Consider the following 22,591-nt stretch of genomic DNA (forward strand, 5'->3'; position numbering starts at 1 on the left):
TAACCAAACTGCCTTAGGTCCTTCTAGTCTTATTTTTGGGGTTGTAAAGTCAGCTCATCTTAGAATGAGGTATGGCTTGACAGCTTTCTTCAGAAGTAAGACAAACTACAAACCTACTTCTTGCTTGAAGACAGAGTCTCTTTCCCAGGTATTCTTTTTGTATATATATGTACATATATATTACTGTAAAAGTTGCAAACTTCTTGAAATAGAAATTTAAAGAACTACAGAACTTTTAAGTTCTTCACGCTAAACCACACTTCACACTAAACCACAATACCAGTTTTACAGAAGATTAAAAAGTCTAAATCCAAAAGAAAGGATTTGCCCTTACAGGAGGTGACAGTGTTTAGAAGAACAATTTTGCTACAAAATTAATCTTAACCAAACAGATTGCTATTACCAAATAAGCAGACAAAACCACAGGTTTAAAAGAGTAAAACATCGTAATTTTAAGCCAAATTTGCAAGACAAGAACATTTAAATCTCCTTTTTGAGTTCATCAACAGCCTACCTAAGATACATGCTATAGACCTACCTGTCAGTAACCATAGAAAGTATCAGTGAACTTGTGTGTTCTGCAAATCTGACTATTAAAACTGAACTTCAGAAGTCTATTCATTAACCCTAAATCTTTTGGTGAAAAATTAATTAAAATGAATGCATTGCTTGCACAAACTTGTATAGGACTTTGACAGTGCAGATAACAGACTGACATCCAAAAAAATCCTCTCCAAGTTTTTACCAGGAGATGTGCCTGAGCAAGCAGAGTAACTGAAGAAAGTATAAAGTAATGAAGAATAAATTACTTTCAGACTCTGCAAGTAAAACACAGGCAGCCAGGCAAACATAAATCCCAGCTGCAGAACTCAATGTAACATGTGTACACACATGCATGCAAACATCATACGTGCATACATGTATTTTATGCATGTACGCATGCATATGCAACATAAGATAACCTGCTGTGCATTTATACACAACATATGCACACACAACTTGGAAATATACCATATAGTGCAATTTAGGAGATCTYTCTTCTTTTTTGGATTACAGGGCTTTCATGGCATGACAAATAGATACTTAAAAGGTAAATGCCAATACTGGGCACAATCACCAAGGCCAACTTATAAACTGCAATATCCTAATATCAGCTAGTTCAAAGTGAGTAAATATCAAGCTAGCAGTAGGTGTAAGTCTTGTTCATTAACTTCTGTCATTAATCCTTCATGTATAGCAAAGCAAACATTGCAGGTCCTGCGAAGGGGTGATTCTGTGATCCCAGAGGCTTATGCTCAATTTCCTGCTGCCCTCATGACAAATCTCTCCCCTGGGAATTTAAAGTCTTCAAGAGCATTCCCAAGAGCATTCTTAATTTGCATTCGGGGAAAAAATATTCTTATACAGTTGTATAAAGTCTAATGAGTATACAATGCAAATATGTTAGGTATTTATGAATGTGACTGCTCTCATAGATGGGTGGAAACAAGGACAGTGAACGCATAAAATGTTGCATGCTTATAACCCTGCTCTAAATAAAGCTAAAATTGTTATAACTATTATTAAACTTTTGGATTCCAGGATTTACACTCAAAAACAGTGTGTTGAGGCAGGATGGGTGAGACAGGACTCAATTGAAACACCCAAATAAAGCCTTTTGAGGAGGAACTTGGCGGGGGCGGAGGGGGAGGAAATAAGTTGCTTGGGAAATAGGTTAGGCACCAAATACTACAGATGCTTAGAAAGTTTCCAGCATAGCATTTTCTCAGAAGAAAATGACAGCTCAAAGCTTAACCTTTAATTTTTATTACATGTGTCAATTTTGACAAACTTTCCGTATGACTCTTGAAGGAAAATTTTAAATTTTTCAGAATTATTTTACCTGAAAACTTTGGAAAGGCAATATTGCTATGCATCATATTCAAAAGACTATTTAAATAAAACATGTGAGGTTACCAAATCCACCTGGAAAATGGAGATGTGGAAATTTGTTTCAGGAAAGATTTCAAGGCCTCAGGTCTGTATTCCAATTGAGATTTAAAAAGAAGAAAGCTGAAGCTTCAGAAATCCTTGTCCAACTCTTCTAAACACAAAGATAGGAGGGGGGGGGTTGGGGTTTTTTTTGTTGTTGTTGTTGTTTTTTTGTTTTGTTTTGTTTTGGTTTTTTTTACAGTTAAAGAAGCCAGATGCATCGGAAAAGCTTACAGTGATCCTGTAACATTCATGCTTTCATGCTCAAACCCAGCAATACACAAACTAACTAGTATTTGTGAAAATAAAAGGATATGAAGCAATCTATATATGTATTTTTAAAATATTTTACAATCTTTGTTCTCTTCATCCATGCTTTGAGCATGTTTAAGAATCTGCCAAAAGAGCAGCCCCTAACTTTGAAAATAAAAGCCACAATCTTCACCACATATTCCTAGGACCAGAGGCTCTTTCCACATTCCTTCTCAAAGATCCAGRCAAACAAGGACTAGTCAGAACCTGGGCTACTATTTGAGAGAACCTCAAACCCAGATGTTCATGCAAACTTACCTACGTACTAAAAATTTCACTCTGGAGACCACATGAGCCATTTTAGAGGTGATGAAAGGCAGAGTAAATCAGGGACTATCTAGAGGTGCAGACTAATATTCTACCACTACAAGGCTCAGCCCCACTTTACCCTATTTTCAGTGATGAATTCCCAGTTCCCTAATGCCAACGYTAATATTTGCACAAGGTGGAGAGGCAGATCAGAGATCTAATCTATGTAAAGAGTAACCTTTAAAAAAAGACAGATTGTCTTTCAGACACCYGACCTAGCTGACTGTATACCTACATAAATACTAGTGTCAGTGCAAAGGAAAGCATTAAAAAACAGCACTACCGGATAGAAAAGTATTATCTTGTCTAATGGTAAAGTGTCTGTGAGATGACAGTGTCCATGAAGTTATACCCTAAGTAAACATAAGATTTTASGTATGTCACAATAGAAATGATCCTCCTTATCACAAAGGCCTAACACCTGCATCTACCTTAATACACTCCAGGCCCAAAAGCCCGGGACCTGCCCCTTCTCAATATGGAAGTATACTGAGTGGAAGTATATTAAATGGAAGACCATTCAAACCACAGAGGTCTGCCCCCATCAACAAGAGGGCTGACACTGCCCACTCCAGAATACAGAGAGCAGGAACTATGGAAGAGCAAGTGTCCTATAAATCCAAACGAGTGCTGTGACATGATGTACGTGAGTGATCTATGTACACTGGGATCAGACTGCAAGGTGGGARGAACCAGAATGGTTAAGGTTGGCAGGGACCTCTAGASATCATCTAGTCCAACCTTCCTGCTCAAGAAGGGACACCTACAGCAKRTGGCACAGGGTGGCATCCAGGCAGGTTTTGAAGACCTCCAGAGKAGGAGACTCCACAACCTCCCTGGGCAGCCTGTTCCAGCCTGTTCCATAGCCTTGGGACACCCCCATTTCATTCATCAGCCTGGCTAACTCAGTCCCAGGCATCTGCTCTTGCGCCTGGGAGCCAYGCCACAAGCACCACTCCTTGCCTCCTCCACAGTGCCAGACTGTAGCAGAGGGCAAACCCCTTCCATGGGAACTTCAGTTACCCCTCCTGACAGCCCTCTCCTCATCTCTTGGAGCAGAGCTCCTCCTTGGTCCATGGAAAAATGAAGGTATGAGACTCATCTGACCAACAGGTCAAGCACTTCACAAACTCGTATTACAGAATTAAAATTCTATTCTTGAAAAATAAGAGATCAAATTTACTTTACACATTGTAATCCAATGGCATTTCATTATTTGACCTACAGCATCACTTAAGCACTAATGAGACATTAGATGGATGCATACAGATATTGAAGAACGATACCCACCACAGAGTCCTTTATGTATATTAGTAAAACAAAAAGGAAAATATAAAAGCAAAGTTGGATACACCACACTGCAGAAAATAGTAGCAGAGACAAGACCAGAAACCAAATCTCCTGGATCCTGGGAGATCAGGAGATTTGCACCAAAAAATTGGACCATGATGCTTTTCACTGCCTGTAAAATTAAATTTAAATAAATAATTCTGTATGTGAGAGACTTACCTTTAGGAAGCATATGTGTTACAACTAATGTAGAGCACATCCACAAGATACTTTTTATACTTAACAACATCTTGACCTACAGATAGAGAAAAAATGAGTTAGTGAGATGCCTTCCACCATGTCTTGTCAAGCGCTATAATTCAGTACCCTAATAATAGTCATTGATATTAGAATCCATTCATGATGCTTCAAATCTGCAAACACGTTGCCCAAGGACTTCCTGTTTTCAAGACCTTGCCATACATTTTATGGTGGAGATTTGTTATAATGACAATTTGGACCTATTTAAKAGAGATCCATAATGAATTTCAGATTACAGATTCTAAATATTCAGACTTAGTCCCCTTTATGTGTGCTCCTCACTTCTGAGGCTGACATTCTACARTTGAAAACTGTCCATAATAGCATATTGTAATTTTTATTCCAATTCCTAGTTAATGCATTGAATGTGAGCTAATACGAAAATTTAAGTGGTGCACTAAAAAAGCATTACAATTCCCATAAGTACCAGCTATGATAATGGCTTTGTAATGGTCTCTCTTCCACGTATCCTATATCTATCARTCATAAGAAATAGCTCTCAGCAACAGTTCGTGAAACACTGCTGTTGAAAAGGTTTTATCATCACAAAAATTGCAGATTTCCCAGTACTGCTGTCAAAATACACTACTTGGGCTCCTTGCTTCAGCTAGTACCCCAAACTGACACTTATTTCCAAACCCAAGACATTACAGTTTAACTGCTATTAGCAATCCTGGAACTGAGATTTACTAGATACATATCTATGTTATAACTATAAAACTTGTATTACATATTTTAGAATTTTATACATTAGCATGTTAATGCTTTCATATTTCCACATCATATTCTAGGGCTAAAACAATAACTAACATATCCACAAAACTTCACAGATTATATTGAACATGGCAGCTACACGAATACAGAGCAACATCCTCAGAAAACTGGTGATGCATCCAACCTCAAGAGAGGGCCCTACACAGCCTTGGGCTATAGCCCAAACTTCCCGAGAGTCTATGCCAATTCAGGTCTATCCTGTAATAGCTGAATGACTCAGAAAGGATGCAAAATATCTTCAACTAAGCCTTTGAAATGAGGCAATCTCTAACATGAAAGCATCCCAGCTCTAACATAACAGTTCAGAATTCCCATTCGAAATTACTGCAAACCCAAGAGTGCTTCATTCCCTTACATGATGAGGGCCAGAGTTGGCTATATGCTGAAACCTTCTCCCAGGGCGTGTGGGGAAGGAGCCCAGCTGCTTCCCATGCAGCTGWGCACAGTTTGCCAAAGACGCCCCATCTTTGCTTCAGTCATTCCAGAGTCCAGAGAGTATGATGTGATATCTCATTTTTGCAACATCAGCTCCGTAGAATTTGCACTTTTTATGACCAAATCCTAAACAAGAACTGACATCTTGGACTTAATTCAGGTTGAGTCCTAGTCTCCTCTAATATTTTTTGAGGACTAATGCATTTCCTCCAACAACACCCAAATGATGTTTCATGTTTCCCCTACTTACACAAGCAAGGCTAAACATGGATAAAACAAATCATCCACTTAACTAACTAAAAATCTAGACAGCGATTGTAGTACTCAGAAATTCATGAGGGAATGGGATTGTCAGAAGTGGAAAGGTTGCACACAAGGGGAAAAAAAAAAAAAGAAAAGGCTGCAGACATCATAGTCCATTTGAACGTAGCAGACCACTTTTCAAACACAGCAGTTGGGTTTGCTTAGATACTCATTAAATGACCCCCCCCTTACCACATGACATTTCAGGAAATAAGAGGTCAGTTYAAGTCTACACATGTGCACAAACCAGAAGGCACTTCAAGCTGCCCTCCTATCCTGAAACCCCTGTGAAATATCAAACACAGAAATTACTATAAATTAGCTCCTCCAGCAACACAACCACTCTAAAGAAGGCACAAAAACAAGAGCTGCAGAATTTTCTGCCCTCAAACACAGCAAATTGTTGACCTGCCTTCAAGACAATGCTAAAGTTCTGGCCTTGATGAGAGCACTGTGGCTCCAGACCTTCTTCTGAGATATTCTGTCCATATGGTTCCTATGTGTCACCCACTGGCTCATCAACAGCTAAACAACAGCTAAACAAAACAAAATAGTCAAGAACAAATTGTTTATAAGCTCAGCTTTTCATTTTTTCCCAAACTCTTATCTCCCTCCTCCCCCAGAAGGCAACCTTGGTTTCCCAAACAAGGATTAAAAGTTCACAGAGAAAAAGAATATTTTTTTTCCCCTTGGAGATTGACATGCTGCACCTAAACAGTGTAATTTGCATGATGCTCTATATCTCCTGTTCCACAGCATTTCCTTCAGGAAGAAGAAAGCCAATAGGTTTTCAAGTCAAATAGGGATAGGAAGGCTAAGGAAGTATCAATAGTCTCTTTGGAGGTCTCAAGTTAATAGCTTCTAATGTACTGAATCCTGAATCCTAATCCTGAAGGACAAGGATTACTTGATGACCTTTTACTTTTCACCTTACTCACAAAGGTGGCAAAAGTGAGTGTCAGCACAAGCTGGTGTGAAAATGCTTCTACCTAACTGGTGCTTGGCAAGAATGCACTCTTGAACAAGCCGTGATAATCCAGGATCTATCCTCTAACTGTTGAAAGTTTTTTTTTTTTTTTTTTTTTTTTTTATTTTATTTTTTATTGTTAAAGACACCTCAGATTGTCTCTTAAATGAGGCACTCCTGAATATGAGATCAACCTGTTCAGAACTACCACGCACTGACTGGTAATCCAAGGCTCTAGTGCAGGTTCAGACAAGCAGTAGCTACGTACTCACCATACACTGACACGCAGTCCTGAGTGTGAAGGCAGTCCTTCACACTCAGAGATGGTGCAGCTGGTTCCACATCTAGATAATTCCATCAATCCTACTGCATACAGGGGCCGAGAGAGCCAACAGCTCCAGCTGCCCTTGGGCTCAAAGCAGGACCTCATCTTCCCGTTCCACTACAGTTAGCACGCACACACACAAGTGTACTCCAAGTTCAATGTCACAAGTGTACACTGAACTCCAAGTGTAATTTGAGAAACTACCTGAAGAAGCYAGCAGTAGCTTTCCAGGCACTAAACATCAAGAAAATACAATAGCAGCATGTGAAAAYAGAACAACTGTGGAAGGCTAATTTCCAAGACATCCTATGGCTGCTGGAGCTTAGCTGATATCAGCCACCAGTACACAAGAGAATATCCATGGCTTCTTTATCTTCTCTATTCTGAGGCTCTTTCAAGTAATGAAAGATGTTGGCTCAATCCTCACCCCTTAGGTCCTTGGGTATGACTCCCAGGCAACACTCAAGCATGAGGATTTTCACATTCTAGTCCTCACTGGGATCCAGCAAACACTTGCGGGTTACAAAGTGCTGTTCCACTACAGCAGCCAGAACRAGACATGCCTTTATCCCAGTGTCCCTGCCGAAACGGCAGCACATGGATAAAATCAGCACTATCTAACATGACCTCAAAGGGCAGTCTGGTCTAGAATTGGAAAGTAAAATTCTTCACATCTAGTATCAACAATATTCTTTAGGAGTTACAGGCAAGACTGTTTACATTCCCCAGCCCCAGTCAGTGCTGCCCACACTTCCAGGCCACTTTAATTACTKGCCCAATGTCACTACTCCCATCTCTTCTCCCAGCACTGACCAACCCAGACTGCAGCTGACACTGCTGCCTTGCAATGTTCTGAAAAATAATTGAAATCCCTGCTGTAATGCTGGTTGGTGTTTCCCGTCCCTGCACTCAACAGTTTACAGAGGACTCTGCTCAGTCCACAGTCAGTAATTAGCCAAAAGTTTTCTAACCACACCTTTTTCCACATGCTTTTTTTTTCCACTTGGTGTGACTATGCCTAGAATAAGAAAAAGTTGTAACACTATGGACACTATAACGAAATCCTGCCAACTCAGGACTACAAGACTTGAGTAAGTGTTTAATTTCCACCATCTATTAAAACAAAATAAAATAAAAATCTTACTTTATGTGGTCAAACTTGGGTTGCCGGTTGGCTAGTTTCCAACTGGACTGATCTAGTTTACTAGGAGCTACTACATGCAAACAGATCTATACTGGGCACAGTGTCTTTTAATTGAAAGATGCCAAGTTCCTTATAAACTTCACATCTTTGAAAGGTAACAGTAAGGAGGAAAATATGTTCTTTTGGGGGAAGAGAGCGTAGCTCCTATTTTTACAGGCAGTGCTGCTTTGCCTTACAAAAGTAGTAGCTAAGCAAGAATTTGTATGAGCAATAAGTTCTGATCACATTCCAGCTTGTGTTTAATTTACGATGAAGGCTTGATATCATACCAATGCAATTTTAATATAACCAGATGGGAGAGTATCACGTCTCTCTCCTCTCCTTTTAGAAATTCCAGGTTAAGAAAGTGAATTATCCTTGTAGGATCCACTGTCCAAAATCTTTTCTCTTGAAGCTGAGAAAGTAAGAAATTAGCTACTGTCATAGAGGTGACACTGTCATAAGAGGATGGAACTTTTCAGGCCATAGAGAGATGACATAGCAACATATCCTACAGTTATGTTGTGAAAGTTGGATACATTGCTTATGAACATTTAAAAAAAAAAAAAGAAAAAAAGGACTCTGCCCATTTCCCTCCCCCCCCCCCTTTCTATACAGTAAATTTAAGGTTCATAGTAACACAGAAAAAATAATATCCCAAAGAGAATCTGGCACTAGAGAAGTGAATTAAGGTCACTGTTCCTACTAATGGGTAAAACAGTAAATTACTCAACCTTCCAGTGAAAACCAGGCAGGCTGGAGTTGACCTATCCCAGATGTAGCACTTCTCTCGCTGCCTTCTGAGCTCCGGTTGAAACTTTCACAGCTTCTGTACTTTCCCAAACACATAGAGTCTGCATTTTCTTTTACCACCCTTTCATCCTTTTGTGCCAGCTGACTGTTAATTGCTCACATTTATTAACTTAACCATAAATTCTGTTTAATTAACTTAGCCCATTTCACCACGTTTCTGCCATGTGATTAATTAGCCCACTGCGTTGCCACTTGGTTGGCTTGGCCTGTATCTGATTCATCACTGGCAACTGCAAAGCTGCCTCCTGCGATAGGGCACGAGGCCATGGAGGTGCTGCGGGGCTCTGCCACAACCTCTCCTCACCACCTCCAGCACCAGCAGGGTCTGCGGGAGTCCTCTGGTGCTGGAGYCTAACAGGCCAGCAGCGCTGTCTCCAGTCCCAAGCATGAGCAAGGGTGCAGATGGGAGAGTGACCAGAGCACAGCATGTTCTGGCAACCCTCGCTCGCTCTGGCAGCTGCAGGGAAGCTGCTGTGCTAGAACATCCCCCTCTCCCGGCCAGCTCTAATTTATGCCAGAAGCAGCTCTGGATGGGGAAGCAGCCTCACCTCAGAGGGACACAATAGAAAAGCGCCTCAGGTAGAGCCTGCAGCAGGGTCCCCAACCCTACGTGCCTGCAGGTCACCCACACCCTGTGCCTGTCCCAACTCTGCCTGTGGCACAAGCCCCATCCTCCTGTCTCCCACTGAGCTGCTTCTGGTCATTCCCGCACTTCCTCTCCCCATCCCATCACCCTCTCACCTGTCAGTGCTGTGGCGATGATGGCAAGAGGAACATGAGAATAACAGCAGGAGGGAAATGAAAAGAAAAACTGTGAAAGAGCAGAAAGTATCAGAGCTCTTGTCCCAAGAAAGGGTAAAAGCAGTGCAGGTCCCTCACTGCTTTTCTTCCATTCATCCACTTTGTAGGACTGGAAACACCATCCCTACAGCTATCAAGCAAAGCACTAGAGCACTCTCCTGGCCAAGCATGCAGCAGGTGAATCCAGGGAGTACTGATGCAGCTGCACATGCTGCATGCACGTAACTGCAASTGAAACACAGCTTGGGGCATTTACAATCCACAGGCCACAAGCCACAACTACCCTAGGAGCAAAGGGCTCAGTGYGAGACCAGTGAGGTCATCAGCACGTCTGATAGATGTTTCCAGCTTCAGTGCTCTGAGGCCAGTAGGCCTCATTATATTTGCACTRTGGGCAGGGACCTTAAAGCTCTTGAATAAACACATACACACAATACACATGCAAGGACATTTGCGAAGAGTTACTTACGCAACACATATTGAAGACATTAGCATGGTTGTTCTTCTGTCTCTACAAAGGACTTCAACTAACTTAGCTGAAAGATTAGGGTTTTTTTCCCTCTGTCTTGTATAAGTGTTATTGTAACTGTCAGGTATATCCCTCATTAATTAGAAATGGTTGTGACATGTTCAGAAGAGCACCACATGCAGCCTCGCAGTGCATGTAGTAACTTCACTGCCTCACGTGCTACCACCAGTCCTGCAGCCAGCGGAGCACACATGGGAGCAGAGTCCAGCCCTGCATGACAGCAGTCAAGCGAAGCCTCAGAGGTGGTCTGTACCCRTAGCCCCCAGCCTCATCTGCAGTTAACACCCAGCACATTATATACTGCAGGCATCTACTTGCATCTTGCTCTCCAAAACACAAGTTTCATGGGGCTGCTGGCAGAGGATCCCAGGAGCAACATGATGCCTGAAAACTAAGGGCTGGGGAGTACCAATATGTGCTGCCACATGCAAGTCCCAGTTCATTCACCATCAGTGCTGCCCCCATGCTCCCTTGGTTGGGCTCCACACCCCCCTACATGTCCTGCACCCTAGACTGGACTCTTCCATTGGCCCCAAGCCCCTTGGTTGGCCCCTGCATCCTTCACAGATGCCATATCCCCTTCAGGTGCTCCTCAGCGAAGGGGCTGAGGCTGAGCCCAGGATCCCCTAAGTCCACCCACAGGCCCTGCAACCCTCGCCGGAGCCCTGCATCCCCTGGCTGTGCCCCACATATCCTGTGTGCCCACATCAGGGTCGCTTTCTCCTTCATGCCCATGGACTGGGGTCCTGCCTCCCCCCGGCCAGCAGGAGCGGCCCGAGGGGCCCCGCCGCTCCCTCAGCCGGCCTGGGCCCGGGGGGCGCAGCGCGACCTCCCGCCGCCGGCAGGGGGCGCCCGGGCTCCGCCCGCCGCGCCGTTCCTCGACAGCGCGCGGGGGGCGGCGGCCGCGCCGCTCCGCCCGCGCGCAAGCCCCGCGGAAACCCCCGCGCAAGCCCCGCGCAAGCCCCGCGGAAACCCCCGCGCCGGCCCCGGCGCGCGGCGCTCCTGCAGCAGCTGCCTCCGCGGGGCCACCTCTTCCAGCGATGACATCGGTTTTTCCCCTCCCGTTTGCATTGTATCGAGGCGCGCGTCCCACACCCTGACATTTACGGCAATCTGGGCACGTTTTTCGGTCCGCTTGAGTAATAAGTCGCAGGCTGGAGGCGCGCGAGTTGCGGCGCCGGAGCCCGCCCGTGCGCGCGGGGAACCTCCGCGCGCTGCCCCGCTCCGAGACTCCCCAGCAGCCCGAGAACACGCTTCCTTAGCAGGACTATATATCTATATTACATACATATACATCCTCACATTATAGCTACCGACTTCTTTTCCCCTCTCCGGCAACAAGCTTCACAGTAAAAGCCACCCATCCCTATATTTGACTCGACTTTGTTTCACATCTGCCAAGTCTTACTCATTTTTTGGAATGAAACTCCTTCCTTTCGGTCTTTTTTTTTTTTTTTTTTTCCTCTCCCTCCCCACAAAAGAAAGAAAAAGAAAATTTAAAGTCTCCCCGTCCCGGGTTAAATTTCTGCAACACGTTTCAATCGCGAACGGATAAAGCGCGCCCCTGACACTTCTTTGCAACAAAAGGGAAGCCCCCCCCCACACACACACACACACACACACTCCCCCTTGCCCAGACCTTGCGCGCCCGGCGGGCGGGCGGGAGGCTCCCTAGGCAGCCGCGGGACGACGCGGGCAGCCCGGCGGCCCCGCACCCCTTTGTGCGACCAAGTTAGGTCGGGGCCGCCGAAGCGGCTCGGGCTCCTCCGACGAAGGGGCTCCTGCCGCCTTTTTTTTTTTTTTTTTTTTCCTCCTCCTCCTCCTTCCCTCTCCTTTTCCCGCCGCCGAAACTCCCTGGTTCCTTTCACGATGCTCTCACTTTCTTTGTAACACAAAGGAGGGACCCCAAGGAGTGAGGGAGGGGGGAAGGCAGTGTCCCCCCGAGAAGCTGCCCGAGGGTGTAAGAGGGGGGCGTTTTGCTCCACTGACCTTGTGATCCTCCTCCTCCTCGCCCACCCCCCCTTTTAGCATGAAAATGTGGCTCAAAGGACTCCCGCTTTCTGTCTCCTCTGGAGCGATGCTTGTCTGAAGCTCGCAGCCCCACCGCTTGGGTCTGCCCTGGAAACAGCTTTCCAGGAACACCGGGGAGGAGAAAAGGAGGGAAAGTGGAAAGGAAGGAAGGAGGGAAGAAAAGAGAGAAGAAGGGGAAGAAGAGAAGGAGGGAAAAAAAAAAAAAAAAAAAAAAAAAAGGTTCCTGCAGCTCCTGCTACACGTTTTCACAGTGCTTTTGTGCGTTTAATACCCATACAAAATAGCTGCTTCCTTTCTCCCTCCTGAGCCCTGTCGCACGCCAAGGTGCAGCTCTACCTTCCCACCATCCATTCAAACAACCAATACCAAGACTTCTGTCAGCACTTCCACCCCCGAAGTCTTCTATTTCCTAGTTTTCTTTGTTCTCCTCTTTGCACAACGGGATTCTTGTAGATCCCAGAGAATCCTTTCTCCTTTCCCTCCCCGCGTGTTGTTGAACTTACCCAGGTTGCTTAAATTCCCCAGTCATTGATATTCATTATCTCCCCCTGAAGGTCTGCAGTTCAACTCTTTGTCTTGACAGGTACCAACAGCAAATCACTTTAAATCTAAAAATCTTACAATAGGTGCCTACTGCTAAGGAAAAAAAAATGCATTAAAAGAGTATAGTTACCTTAAAAGGTAGTGTACTGCAGAGATTGCAAAAAATCACAACGTGGTTCTAGGCTAGTCCAGAGATCCCAGTGGCCGCATGAAAGAGTAAATCCCCTTGTTAGTGCTGGGAGGAGATGCTGGTTCCGGGTCTCCCCTTCTCCCAGAGCTCGCTCTCCCCTCCCTCCCCACGGGCGAGCACCTGACTCCGGGCTCCTGCGCTGAGTTGTGGTCAAAAGGAGCTCGCCTGCAAGTTCAAATGCGAGCCTCCGCCACCCATCATTATTATATCGTTGTACCGTCAGCGCTGCAGAGGAGGGGCGCTGGCTCGGGGAGAGGAGGGTTCAGAGGCTCTTCAAGAGCCTCCTTGCAATTGCAGAGCTCCCACAGCTGCTCGGCGCAGGAGAGCCCCCAGCGCCTGCCCGGCGCGGGGGGAGCAGCGCGACCGCCCCCGGCCCCGCCGCTGCCGCCCCCCGGCCCGGCCCCGGCCCTGGTCCCGGTCCCGGTTCCGTTCCGGGAGCGGCGCAAGAGCCGCGCTTCGGCAGCGGCGGAGAGCGGCTCAGGCTGCGCCGCTCGGCGCGCAGGCATCAGCCCTCGGGAAAGTGTGAAAGAAACATTGTTCCCTAATTAAATAATTAACTGGGAAGAGAATGAAGAGACCTCCTCTGCTCTGGCTCCCAAGGCCAGCTAAATGGGGAAAGTGACTGGGTCTGAAATCCTCTTTTTTTTTTTYTTYTTTTTTTTTYCCTTCTCTTTGCCTCCCCCAATCTCAGCGGAGGTTGTAATAAAAGAATATATTGGTAATTGTTCCAAACTTCCTCCGACTGTGCCAATTCACAGGCAGTCTCACATCTACAGCCTCCCGAGCCAAGCTTCTCCACCCTAGCTTTACGCATCTCCAGCCGCTTTTCTTTTTTTATTGAGATTAGAGGCTGTGCTTGCATCCAAAACCCATGGAGATGAAGTCATGAGCAGAACTCTAACCCACCCTTCTACAGAGGACTCTCACCGATTAAAGCTCGACCCCTATTTCACATGCAACTCCTTTCCCAAGATGTACCTATCCTGCTGTGTGACAGAGGCACCCTTCAAAAGGCAGAAAATCCTGGCAAGCAGCTGTGCCCTGGCACGTTCACTCCCAGAGGAGCACGCACCACATTCTCCTCCCCTCCAGAAGGTGTAAATCCAGGCCCAGCAAAGAGAAGCCTGAAGAAATAGGTGTGTCTGATCTGGGCACGTTTCTGGCAGCCCCAGGCGCTAACGCTAGGAAGATGCAGGAGGGGGTTTCCTTCAGTGCCTCTCGCTATTATTTTTCCGGCTCCTGTATCCCTGGAGTTTTGCTGACAGAGAGTTTGAAACAAGCCCAAAGCATTTCCCAACACAGTCCTCAGTGCCAAGCTGGAGAAGTGAGAGGTGGAAGAGACTGTGGCCAAGCAGGGGGAGACAGAGACCTGGGGGCTTCGCTAAGATCACAACTGTCTGAGTAGGACTGCGAGGATCAAATCCTTATCTCGCCTCCAGAGATTTGGCTTGTTGCTCTTTCCTCCTTAAATAGGGTAAATCCATAATTACTCACTACCATGGGCTTTAAGAAGTGGCTAATCCCTTCTCCTATGTGAGTAAAGGCTATATTTGGCCACAGCAGCCCCTCAGCACTGGCCCCTCAGGTTCCACTTGTTGTGGGTCCGAATCATCATGTTCAGCCCCTTTGCAAGCAGCCTGGAGCTGCTGAACATCAGCCGGCAGGCTTTTTAAATCCTGAAACATCATGCCGTGAAAGAGTTGACAGAAATGTAACTTGATGCTTTAAAATGTGTGCTATAAAGAACTGCATATTTTGAGGCTTTTTTAACGCAAGAAGTTTCACACAAAAGCATTACAGTTCATTTTTGAGCCATGGGGGGTGGGAAGGGCATAGCTGCTCTTTGCTTCCCCCATGTGAGCCTGGCCCTCCCTGCCTAGCCACCCTTCCTGCTGAGGCCATGCGCACTTCCTCTGCACAATGTTGTGATTAAGGGAGAAAATTGAACTTTGGATTTCTTCAGCATTGGTTCAGAACAGCYCTCCACCTCCCCGCTCTCCATAACATAAGGAACTGTGCGCTACGCACGTATAGGCTACTGCTCCCTCTCACCATAGGTCTGTGGGCCACAGGCCAAATCCTTTGAAGACACATGCATGGTTTGCAGCTCTCTTGGTTGGCTCCTCTCCTTTGTGTCAGTGCCATGGCCATAGCCCATTCCCTTTCCTGCAGCTCTTGGACAATGTGATAAACCTCCTACCACCATCCTAGGCTACAGAAGAGGGGAGCAGGGTGTACACAATAGCCCTGTTTTTCTTCACCTGCCCAAGCCAACCTCCAGGAGCTCTGCAGAATGAATGAGGAACTCCTAAATGATCAGGCATCAAGGTCAAACTGATGTTAGTTCAGATGTCCCCTCCATTTCTGCCACCCTTCACATCTTTCCAGCTTTTAACRGTCAAAATAGAAGCCAGGGCCCTGGTCTAGCTCCTCCATTACCTCTTGACATAAAGCCACTGAAGATTAAGTTATTTGCTCCTGGCTAAGGAAGGAAAGAAAAGTCATTGAATTCCTTCTCTCTCTATCCCTGGGGAGATCTTAATTCCCTTGCAGAGCTAGCACCCRTAGGCTGGGGCACGAGCTTTTCCTCATAGCTCTGGACACAACAGGAGCAGACAGGAATAGCCAAGGTGGGGAAGGCCCCCCCACACTGGGGCACCCCCTGAGTCTGAGGTTTCAGAAAGAGGGCTGCTCCTGCCAACCCCCGTGGAGGGAAAGGAGATGCTGGGAGATGGGTACCAGTAGGATTTGGCAGGGGTTGAAGGGCATTACTCTATCTTTGCCAAGGGGCACTGCCAAGAAGCAATGACAGGTTAAACCACAGAGCTAACGAAGTGCGGAACAGCCTCAGGTGTGCTCTCTTCTATCTCCTTTTTATTTTTCCACCACGGGAGAGAAAAGCGATGATTTCTAAAGAAAAGTCCTGCCCCCACCCCAAGCACCGGAGCCCTGATGGGACCCGGACGGGCAGACGTTCATTCATAGCGAGGGGAAGAAAGCGCAGGCTGCCGAAACCGCCTCGTTCCCCCTCCTCCTCCTCCTCTTCCTCCTCCTCCTCCTCCTCCTCCTCCCCCTGCCCTCCCGCGGGCGCCCCGCGGGACCCGCCTGGGCGCTGCGTGGGGAGCGCTGCGAGCCCCGCGCCACGCGGGACCGGCCGCGGCTCCCGGCGACCCCGCGGAGCCTCCGGGCCCCGCGGGCGCCTCCGCGGCTCCCTCCGCGCTCTCCCGTCTTTCTGGGGGCCTGGGAGCGCCGGGAGGAGGGACGCGCTGGGGATGCAGCGGCAGCCGCACAAAGGAGCGCGCAGCCCCCGGGAGCGCCTTTTATGCCCTTACTAGAGGCGCGGGGAGAAGCCCGTTTCTGAGGAGGAGGAGGAGGAGGAGGAGGAGGGAGACCTCCCAGCTGCCGGCTCTCCCCTCGGGACACAAAGGCACACGCAGGGGAGCAGGCGGCTCCGGCCAGCCCGGCGTGCAGGAAACGTGGGGCTGGGGGCAGGCAAGGAAAGGGAGTCATCCAAAGGCTCGTCAAGCCCAGAAGGAAAGAAAACACTAGAGGCAGGAGGCTGGCTTACGCGAGAGCCCCTCAGGGTTTTTAAGAATGGTGAGAAGCATCAGAGAAGGTGAAGAGGTAATCAGGCTAAAAAAAAAAAAAAAAAAAAAAAAAGCCCGACCTCTAAAATCTTCCTTTTCTTTCCGTCCTGCTTTATTTAAAGCTCTCCTTTTACCATGAAAGCTATCATTGCTGCACTGAACTAAAAATCACCCAGAAAAGAAATCTTTTTCTCCTCTCAGCAAGACCGTGCAAACTTCCTTGCCGTCTGAGGCCTGAAACATAGTCTGATTTACCRTGGACATCGAACATTTCTCTCTGTAAATAGTTTAGGCAAAGTAGAAATAGTAAACCTTTACATAGGTTGCCAAATGTCTCCCGTGATAAATCATTGTTTTCAGATGTTCAGACTTCTGTGAACCTCCCCCCTCCAACAACAGGAAAATGTTTGGGCTTTGTCTCAATCCTAAAAGCAATATTGTTTGAGGGGAAAAAAGATCCTATTAGCTACATCATAGTCCTGAGACGATGAAAAATATTATTTTCATTACAGACTTTTTAAGCACAGGTTTTATGTTTGCTGACTCAACGACGGTTATTATTTTACATGTGAAACACAGACCTTAAATGGTTCTTTATGAGAAACCATTGTTTCTGAAATATCTGAAATTAATTAGATTGAGGCAATGGCCAATGTGCAGATGTCAAACTGAGCATCTGTGAAGAAAAAGCTTCCCATCTCTTGAAACAATATTAAGACTTAAGAGTCTGAAACATAGTCAACCGAAGAAAAATACATTTACCTAGTGTAAGTTCTCTGGTGCCAACTTCTGTAGTTTTACTATCTCTTAGTTTTTTTATCTTTTTTTTTTTTTTCCCYTCTCCTTTTTCCTCCTGAACTGGTGTGAGTGAAAAGCCATAAAAGTGATGGAAATAATTCATGTAATTTGGATGCCAGCAATGCTAAGGTCAGTTCAGGCAAATCGGAGATCCTTGTGAAGTTCTTCTATTTGGCCTACTAGTTCTAAAGGTCTAACTTCCCATTGCCTTCTACTTGTAACCTGTGGTGCCATGCCAGCTGGGATGAAAATTAATCCATCCCTCCAGTTTTCCTCTTAAAGGTATAAGAATGTATGCGATTCTAATGTAAGTCAGTTATCTAGAATTGTTTCCAAAAACCACAAAGTCATTCAGAACAATAGACTTCTGCAAGCTCTCAGATTCTGTATTGAAGAAAAGCTTTGCTCAAGTCATTCTCTTTCATATGCTTTAAGCCAAAACATTTTTACAGACAAATTAAAACTCTTAAAAGTAATCAACCTTAGCAGCGGCTGTAACGATAGCATGTACAACCCCTTCTCAAATGAAACACTTGACTGCTTATGTCAATGTTTCTTTTGTGGCAAAACCCTTCTCCACCTATTTTTGCTCTGTATTTCTGTAGCGGAGGAGACAGCACTAAGCTATGAAAAACCATGAATAGTGTGTTTCATTTGGTAAAAGAACAAACCACAATTGACGGTTAGGCATTATTTCTGCATTAACTGTAATGATGCAGACACTGCATTATCTAAACAAAGATAGTCAGCTTCCAGCACAGTTTATCAGAAGGAGGGCCAGGACACTAAGGCTTTCGGCGGCATTTGCCTATGGCAAAGACCCCTGTGACAGATGTATATTTTTTTCCCACGTTTTAATGCCTTATTCTGTTCTAATTCCTCAACTCTGAAGGCAAAGGGCCAGTCTGGGATATTTGCACATATGCAGGATGGCTCTGCTTCCACGGCTGGTCTCACTGAAATCAGCGCAGGAAAACTGATGCCATTTGGTTCTGCCCAGTGTAAGCAAAAGTATCAAGTTCTGTCTTCACCTTAGGCAGATTGGCTCTGTGCAGCCAGAGCCGACTCTTTAAAGAATAGTTGCTTTGTAACGTTGGGGAGGAGTCATTGGGGTGAACAGGTCAGTGTTGAGGTCCTTCTCCACGCTGATCCATATGCGGACAGAACACAGCACTAAGAAAGTGCCGAGGGAAGGAACTTATCAGTACGGGGTAGTTTGAGCCATAGTCAAGTGTTGTGCTAATCCTTACTGTCTTGCACTTCCTCAGATAAACCCCATCCTGGACACACATTATTTTTGTTTTGATAATTCAGTAGCTGCATCATAAGCTTCAACACAGAAGTAATCCTGAATAAACGTGGTTTTGTTCCCTTACTGGTACCAAGTGAAATGAGCTTTTCATAACTCCCTCTCTCCTTTTTTTTTATTATTTTTTTTAATGATATGAGGGTACTACCATTGTGCAAAGAATAAGATCTGGCTCCACACTGACAGAGCAAGCTCTTCAAACAAATTAAGACAGATTTTTTTTTTAACTAATCTCTCTTAATCTCTCTCTCTCTCTCTTTTTTTTTTTTTTTCCAGGCCTTTTCACCCCCTGGTTAAAGCAATAACAAACATTTGCAATGAGTTTAATCCAAAAATCACTGAAGTCACTAGAAAGATTCCACTAGTTCTATTCTTGTATGACGAGGGAAAAAGAAATGAAGAGGGCTCCCAAAACAGTAGAAAAGGGATACTGCATTTTTCTCTTTTTACTCCAYCATGCACAAAATATCTCTACCTTTCTCTCTGAGGGAGTCCTTTTGGCAGATAAAAAAGCCAGGCATTTTGGTAGCTGTTAGCACAGGTCTTACCATTAAGTAGTTATAGGCAAAGAAAAGTAGAGAGATAAATGTCTACAAGCACGGTCGTAATTTACCTTGAGAAAAAGAGGGTGTAAGCAGGTTTGCAGATTTGAGTCAGACCCATTCCAGATACCTCACACCAGGCAGTTTTCTTACACAGCAAGGAAAAGATTCTGTGATGAATATGTATAAAATATCATATAAAAGGGCAAAAGGGTTCTGCAAATATCTCTTGAAATACAGCATGCAATTTGGAAGATTTTGGGGGTATTTTTTCCACACAAAAGAGGAGAAAGGTCAGGTAAAGCAACAGGGAGAAATATCCATCCTTTCCTTYCAGGAACACCTCTCTCTGAAGTGGAGCAGACAGGCAGGGCTGGCAGAGTCTTGGTTTCAGGCAGCAGCTTCATTACCCATTGAAAGCTCCAGCCACTGCTGACTCCTCAGCAGAGCCTCTATTCCTTGTGCTGCTCGGAGAGCCCTTGTCTGATGAGTCCCTGCCAGACTGAAAACTATCCCACTTTGCTGAATGCTCTGTGATTTTTAATGCTTTTTTTTTTTAAAAAGGTCTCAAAGCAGGAAACATAGTATTGAAGAAGCTCATTTTAACCAAATACAAGAGTCTCTGTGGCAGTAGAGAAAACTTCGTGAATAGCAATCAGCTTCACTCTAAAGATTAAAAGCAAAAATAATCAAAGACAAAAAAATCATGATTTATAAGGCAATCCTATTGGTTTGGACTGATTTGGGCTGAATGCTTTGGAAAGTCTGGGGCTGTCAATAATGAGACTCTATCAACAAAGATAGGAGAAAAATAGTCACCTAAGCCTTGAGAAGGACAGAAAACTCTCCTCCTGCTTCGATGTATGATTGCTCAGCCTATGAAGGCGTATCTATGGGAYGTGTGAAATGGCTTTTGGAGACTGAACACATCTGGTACCATGCCATCCCAGGACATTGCCCTTGCTTCGCAACCAGCTGTACTCCTCAATCACACACAACTTCAGGACCATCTATCCAGCTAACAGGATAAACTTACTGAACTTCCTTTCCATCTTTCTCAAGATGTCTTCTGCTTTTGGTCATACAGAGCGAGGCTGCAACTTCCAAGGATGACCTGCAGAAATGCAAATRCAACGATCAGCCTGAAACACTAGTTGCTCACCTTCCATCACCTGACTCAAATGTCTGACAAAAGAGCTCAAACAGCCCTCACCACACCAGCTGTGGTGAGACTAGCAAGATGTAGCCTTGCTTTTCTAGTACTGATAGGACACATATATTCTTATATTGGATATGTTCACAGCTGCCAAAATTCCTACTTTGGCCACCCTGTGCCACATGCTCTAGGTGTCCCTGCTTGAGCAGGGAGGTTGGACTAGATGATTTCTAGAGATTCCTTCCAACCTCAACCATTTTGTGATTCTGTGACTAATTCTGTAKCAGACTTTGGACTTAGACCCACAGCTGCAAAAGGCTGATGGGCAGAGCAAGAATCTCGAGTTTGTACCTCTTGAGGCCTATGTGACCCCAGAGACTTCTACACGGTAAAAGAAAATAAAATGGAAAGGAATAGTTTAAAACCTGTTAATTTTGAAATGCCTCCCCAAAACTATGTTGTGAAAAAATATTTATACAACTATCCCTTGATTTGAAAATTAAACGGTAAATCATTGCTGTTTTCTTGTATTCTAGGCCCATGCCTAAGCACMCAAAACATAAAGAACACAGCCTATTATCTGATAAATTTCCTAGYAGAACTAAAGGACAGGAGAAAGGAGAAAGTGCTGACCCCATAGAAGTCCTTGAGAAATGTACTAAGTAGGTCCAGGAAGGTGAAAAGGAGGTTAAAGGAGATGAGAACCAAAGCCAGTCTATTGTGATCAAGCTGGAGTCATTAGAAASAGAAAATGAACTTAAAATCCAAAGCTGATGGAACTGTAAAAGGACAAATGTTAATACTGGAAAGAATTAATACTCTCTTCCTTTGTATAAATTCTAGCTTTRGTATTTGACTTATAGCAGCTACAAACATCCCCAGACTTGATTCTGTAGAGTCTTTTCTGGTAGGAACAGCAACACACTACGAATATCTGCAGCCACAGACCTTCCACACATTATGGCAACACATGTAAAATATTCTGGGGCAGTTATTTTGATCTCAGCAAGCCATATGTATGATTGCTGACAGGTAGTCTTCAGGAACATACCTCAACAAAAACCACAAGGACACCACAATTTGCAACCATGCCAGTTCCAATAGCCATAATGGGCAAACATAACAACCAAGACACCTGCCCAGATGAGCGCCTTTCTTGAACCTCATGCTAATAACAGGTCTCTACAGACATGAACTGGGGTATTCTGCCAACTGCTTAAAGAGCTGGTAAGTAGTAAGTCCTCATTTCACAGTTCCTAGACTCAGTTACTAGCAAGTATCAGCAGGACTAAACTATAAGCAAATATTACTCAGCAATTTCTGCTACTCTAGCAAATGCCATCTCTCAAAGGCACGTTCCATTACTATCCTACAGCTGCTTAAGGACAGATAAAACAAAGCTCTTCTGGTATGCAAATATTTAGTGACTTCTACTGTCATGGGGAGTAGGATCTCTTAGGATGGAAGAATGGGAATAACTTTAGTGTTGATAATGTTAGCTTTAGGGACTTAGAAAAAAATATATCCTCTTCGGTAGAAAAATTACATAAAAGTGCCATGAACTTTACAAGACTCTCCTATATTAATGCCAAMGCACTTACCAAAGTTATTTGCCTGGCACAGGAGCACAGTGGAGACTCTCTTCTGTTTTGAATTGGACATCTGATTGAGCACATACTTTCAACATAATAGTCCCAGCAATTGATGTTTCCATGCCCAATGAGGTTAGAAAGCATCTAGTGCCATGTATCCTGGGTGCTGGGCTTGAAAGCAGGAATGGTGACCTGCTCCAGAACATACAAGGAGCTCTCCTGCTGGGGGCTGTCTCGGCAACGTCAGTGTGGACTCCACTTGGACTCACAGAAAACTCTTACCATACAGAAGTTTTGTAATCACCATAGGTCCTTCTAGCTGCTCCTGCCATCAGTAATGGCTTTGTCAACCAAGAAATGAAGGAGACTGTGCTAAAGTAAATACAGATAAACTCACCTGCTTGGTATTTCATTTCAAAGGATGAGAGGTGATCCAGGACTGCTCAGATTAAGTGGGGATTTATTTATTTTTCTTGCTTTTGTCTTCAACCACATTTTTGCACAGAATATTCTAAGACAAGCTATCTAAGA

At 45.0% G+C, this 22,591-nt stretch overlaps 1 protein-coding gene across 2 annotated transcripts in view; it reads right to left on the reverse strand.

The window, feature by feature from the left end:
• VCAN (versican) overlaps positions 1 to 13,414 on the reverse strand; it is a 104,613-nt gene extending 91,199 nt beyond the window's left edge. For both annotated transcript variants that reach the window (XM_026035948.1, XM_026035954.1), the window contains exons 1-2: positions 13,017 to 13,414; positions 4,102 to 4,177 (exon numbers count right to left, since the gene is read on the reverse strand). In XM_026035948.1, the coding sequence (XP_025891733.1) occupies positions 4,102 to 4,171 (70 nt within the window). In that variant the 5' untranslated portion in view covers positions 4,172 to 4,177; positions 13,017 to 13,414. The remainder of the gene's footprint in view (positions 1 to 4,101; positions 4,178 to 13,016) is intronic.
• Positions 13,415 to 22,591: the final 9,177 nt, after the last annotated feature.

This window comes from Nothoprocta perdicaria, unplaced genomic scaffold, assembly GCF_003342845.1.
Source record: "Nothoprocta perdicaria isolate Ctin4 unplaced genomic scaffold, notPer1 scaffold_1, whole genome shotgun sequence".
Taxonomy (NCBI): Eukaryota; Metazoa; Chordata; class Aves; order Tinamiformes; family Tinamidae; genus Nothoprocta; species Nothoprocta perdicaria.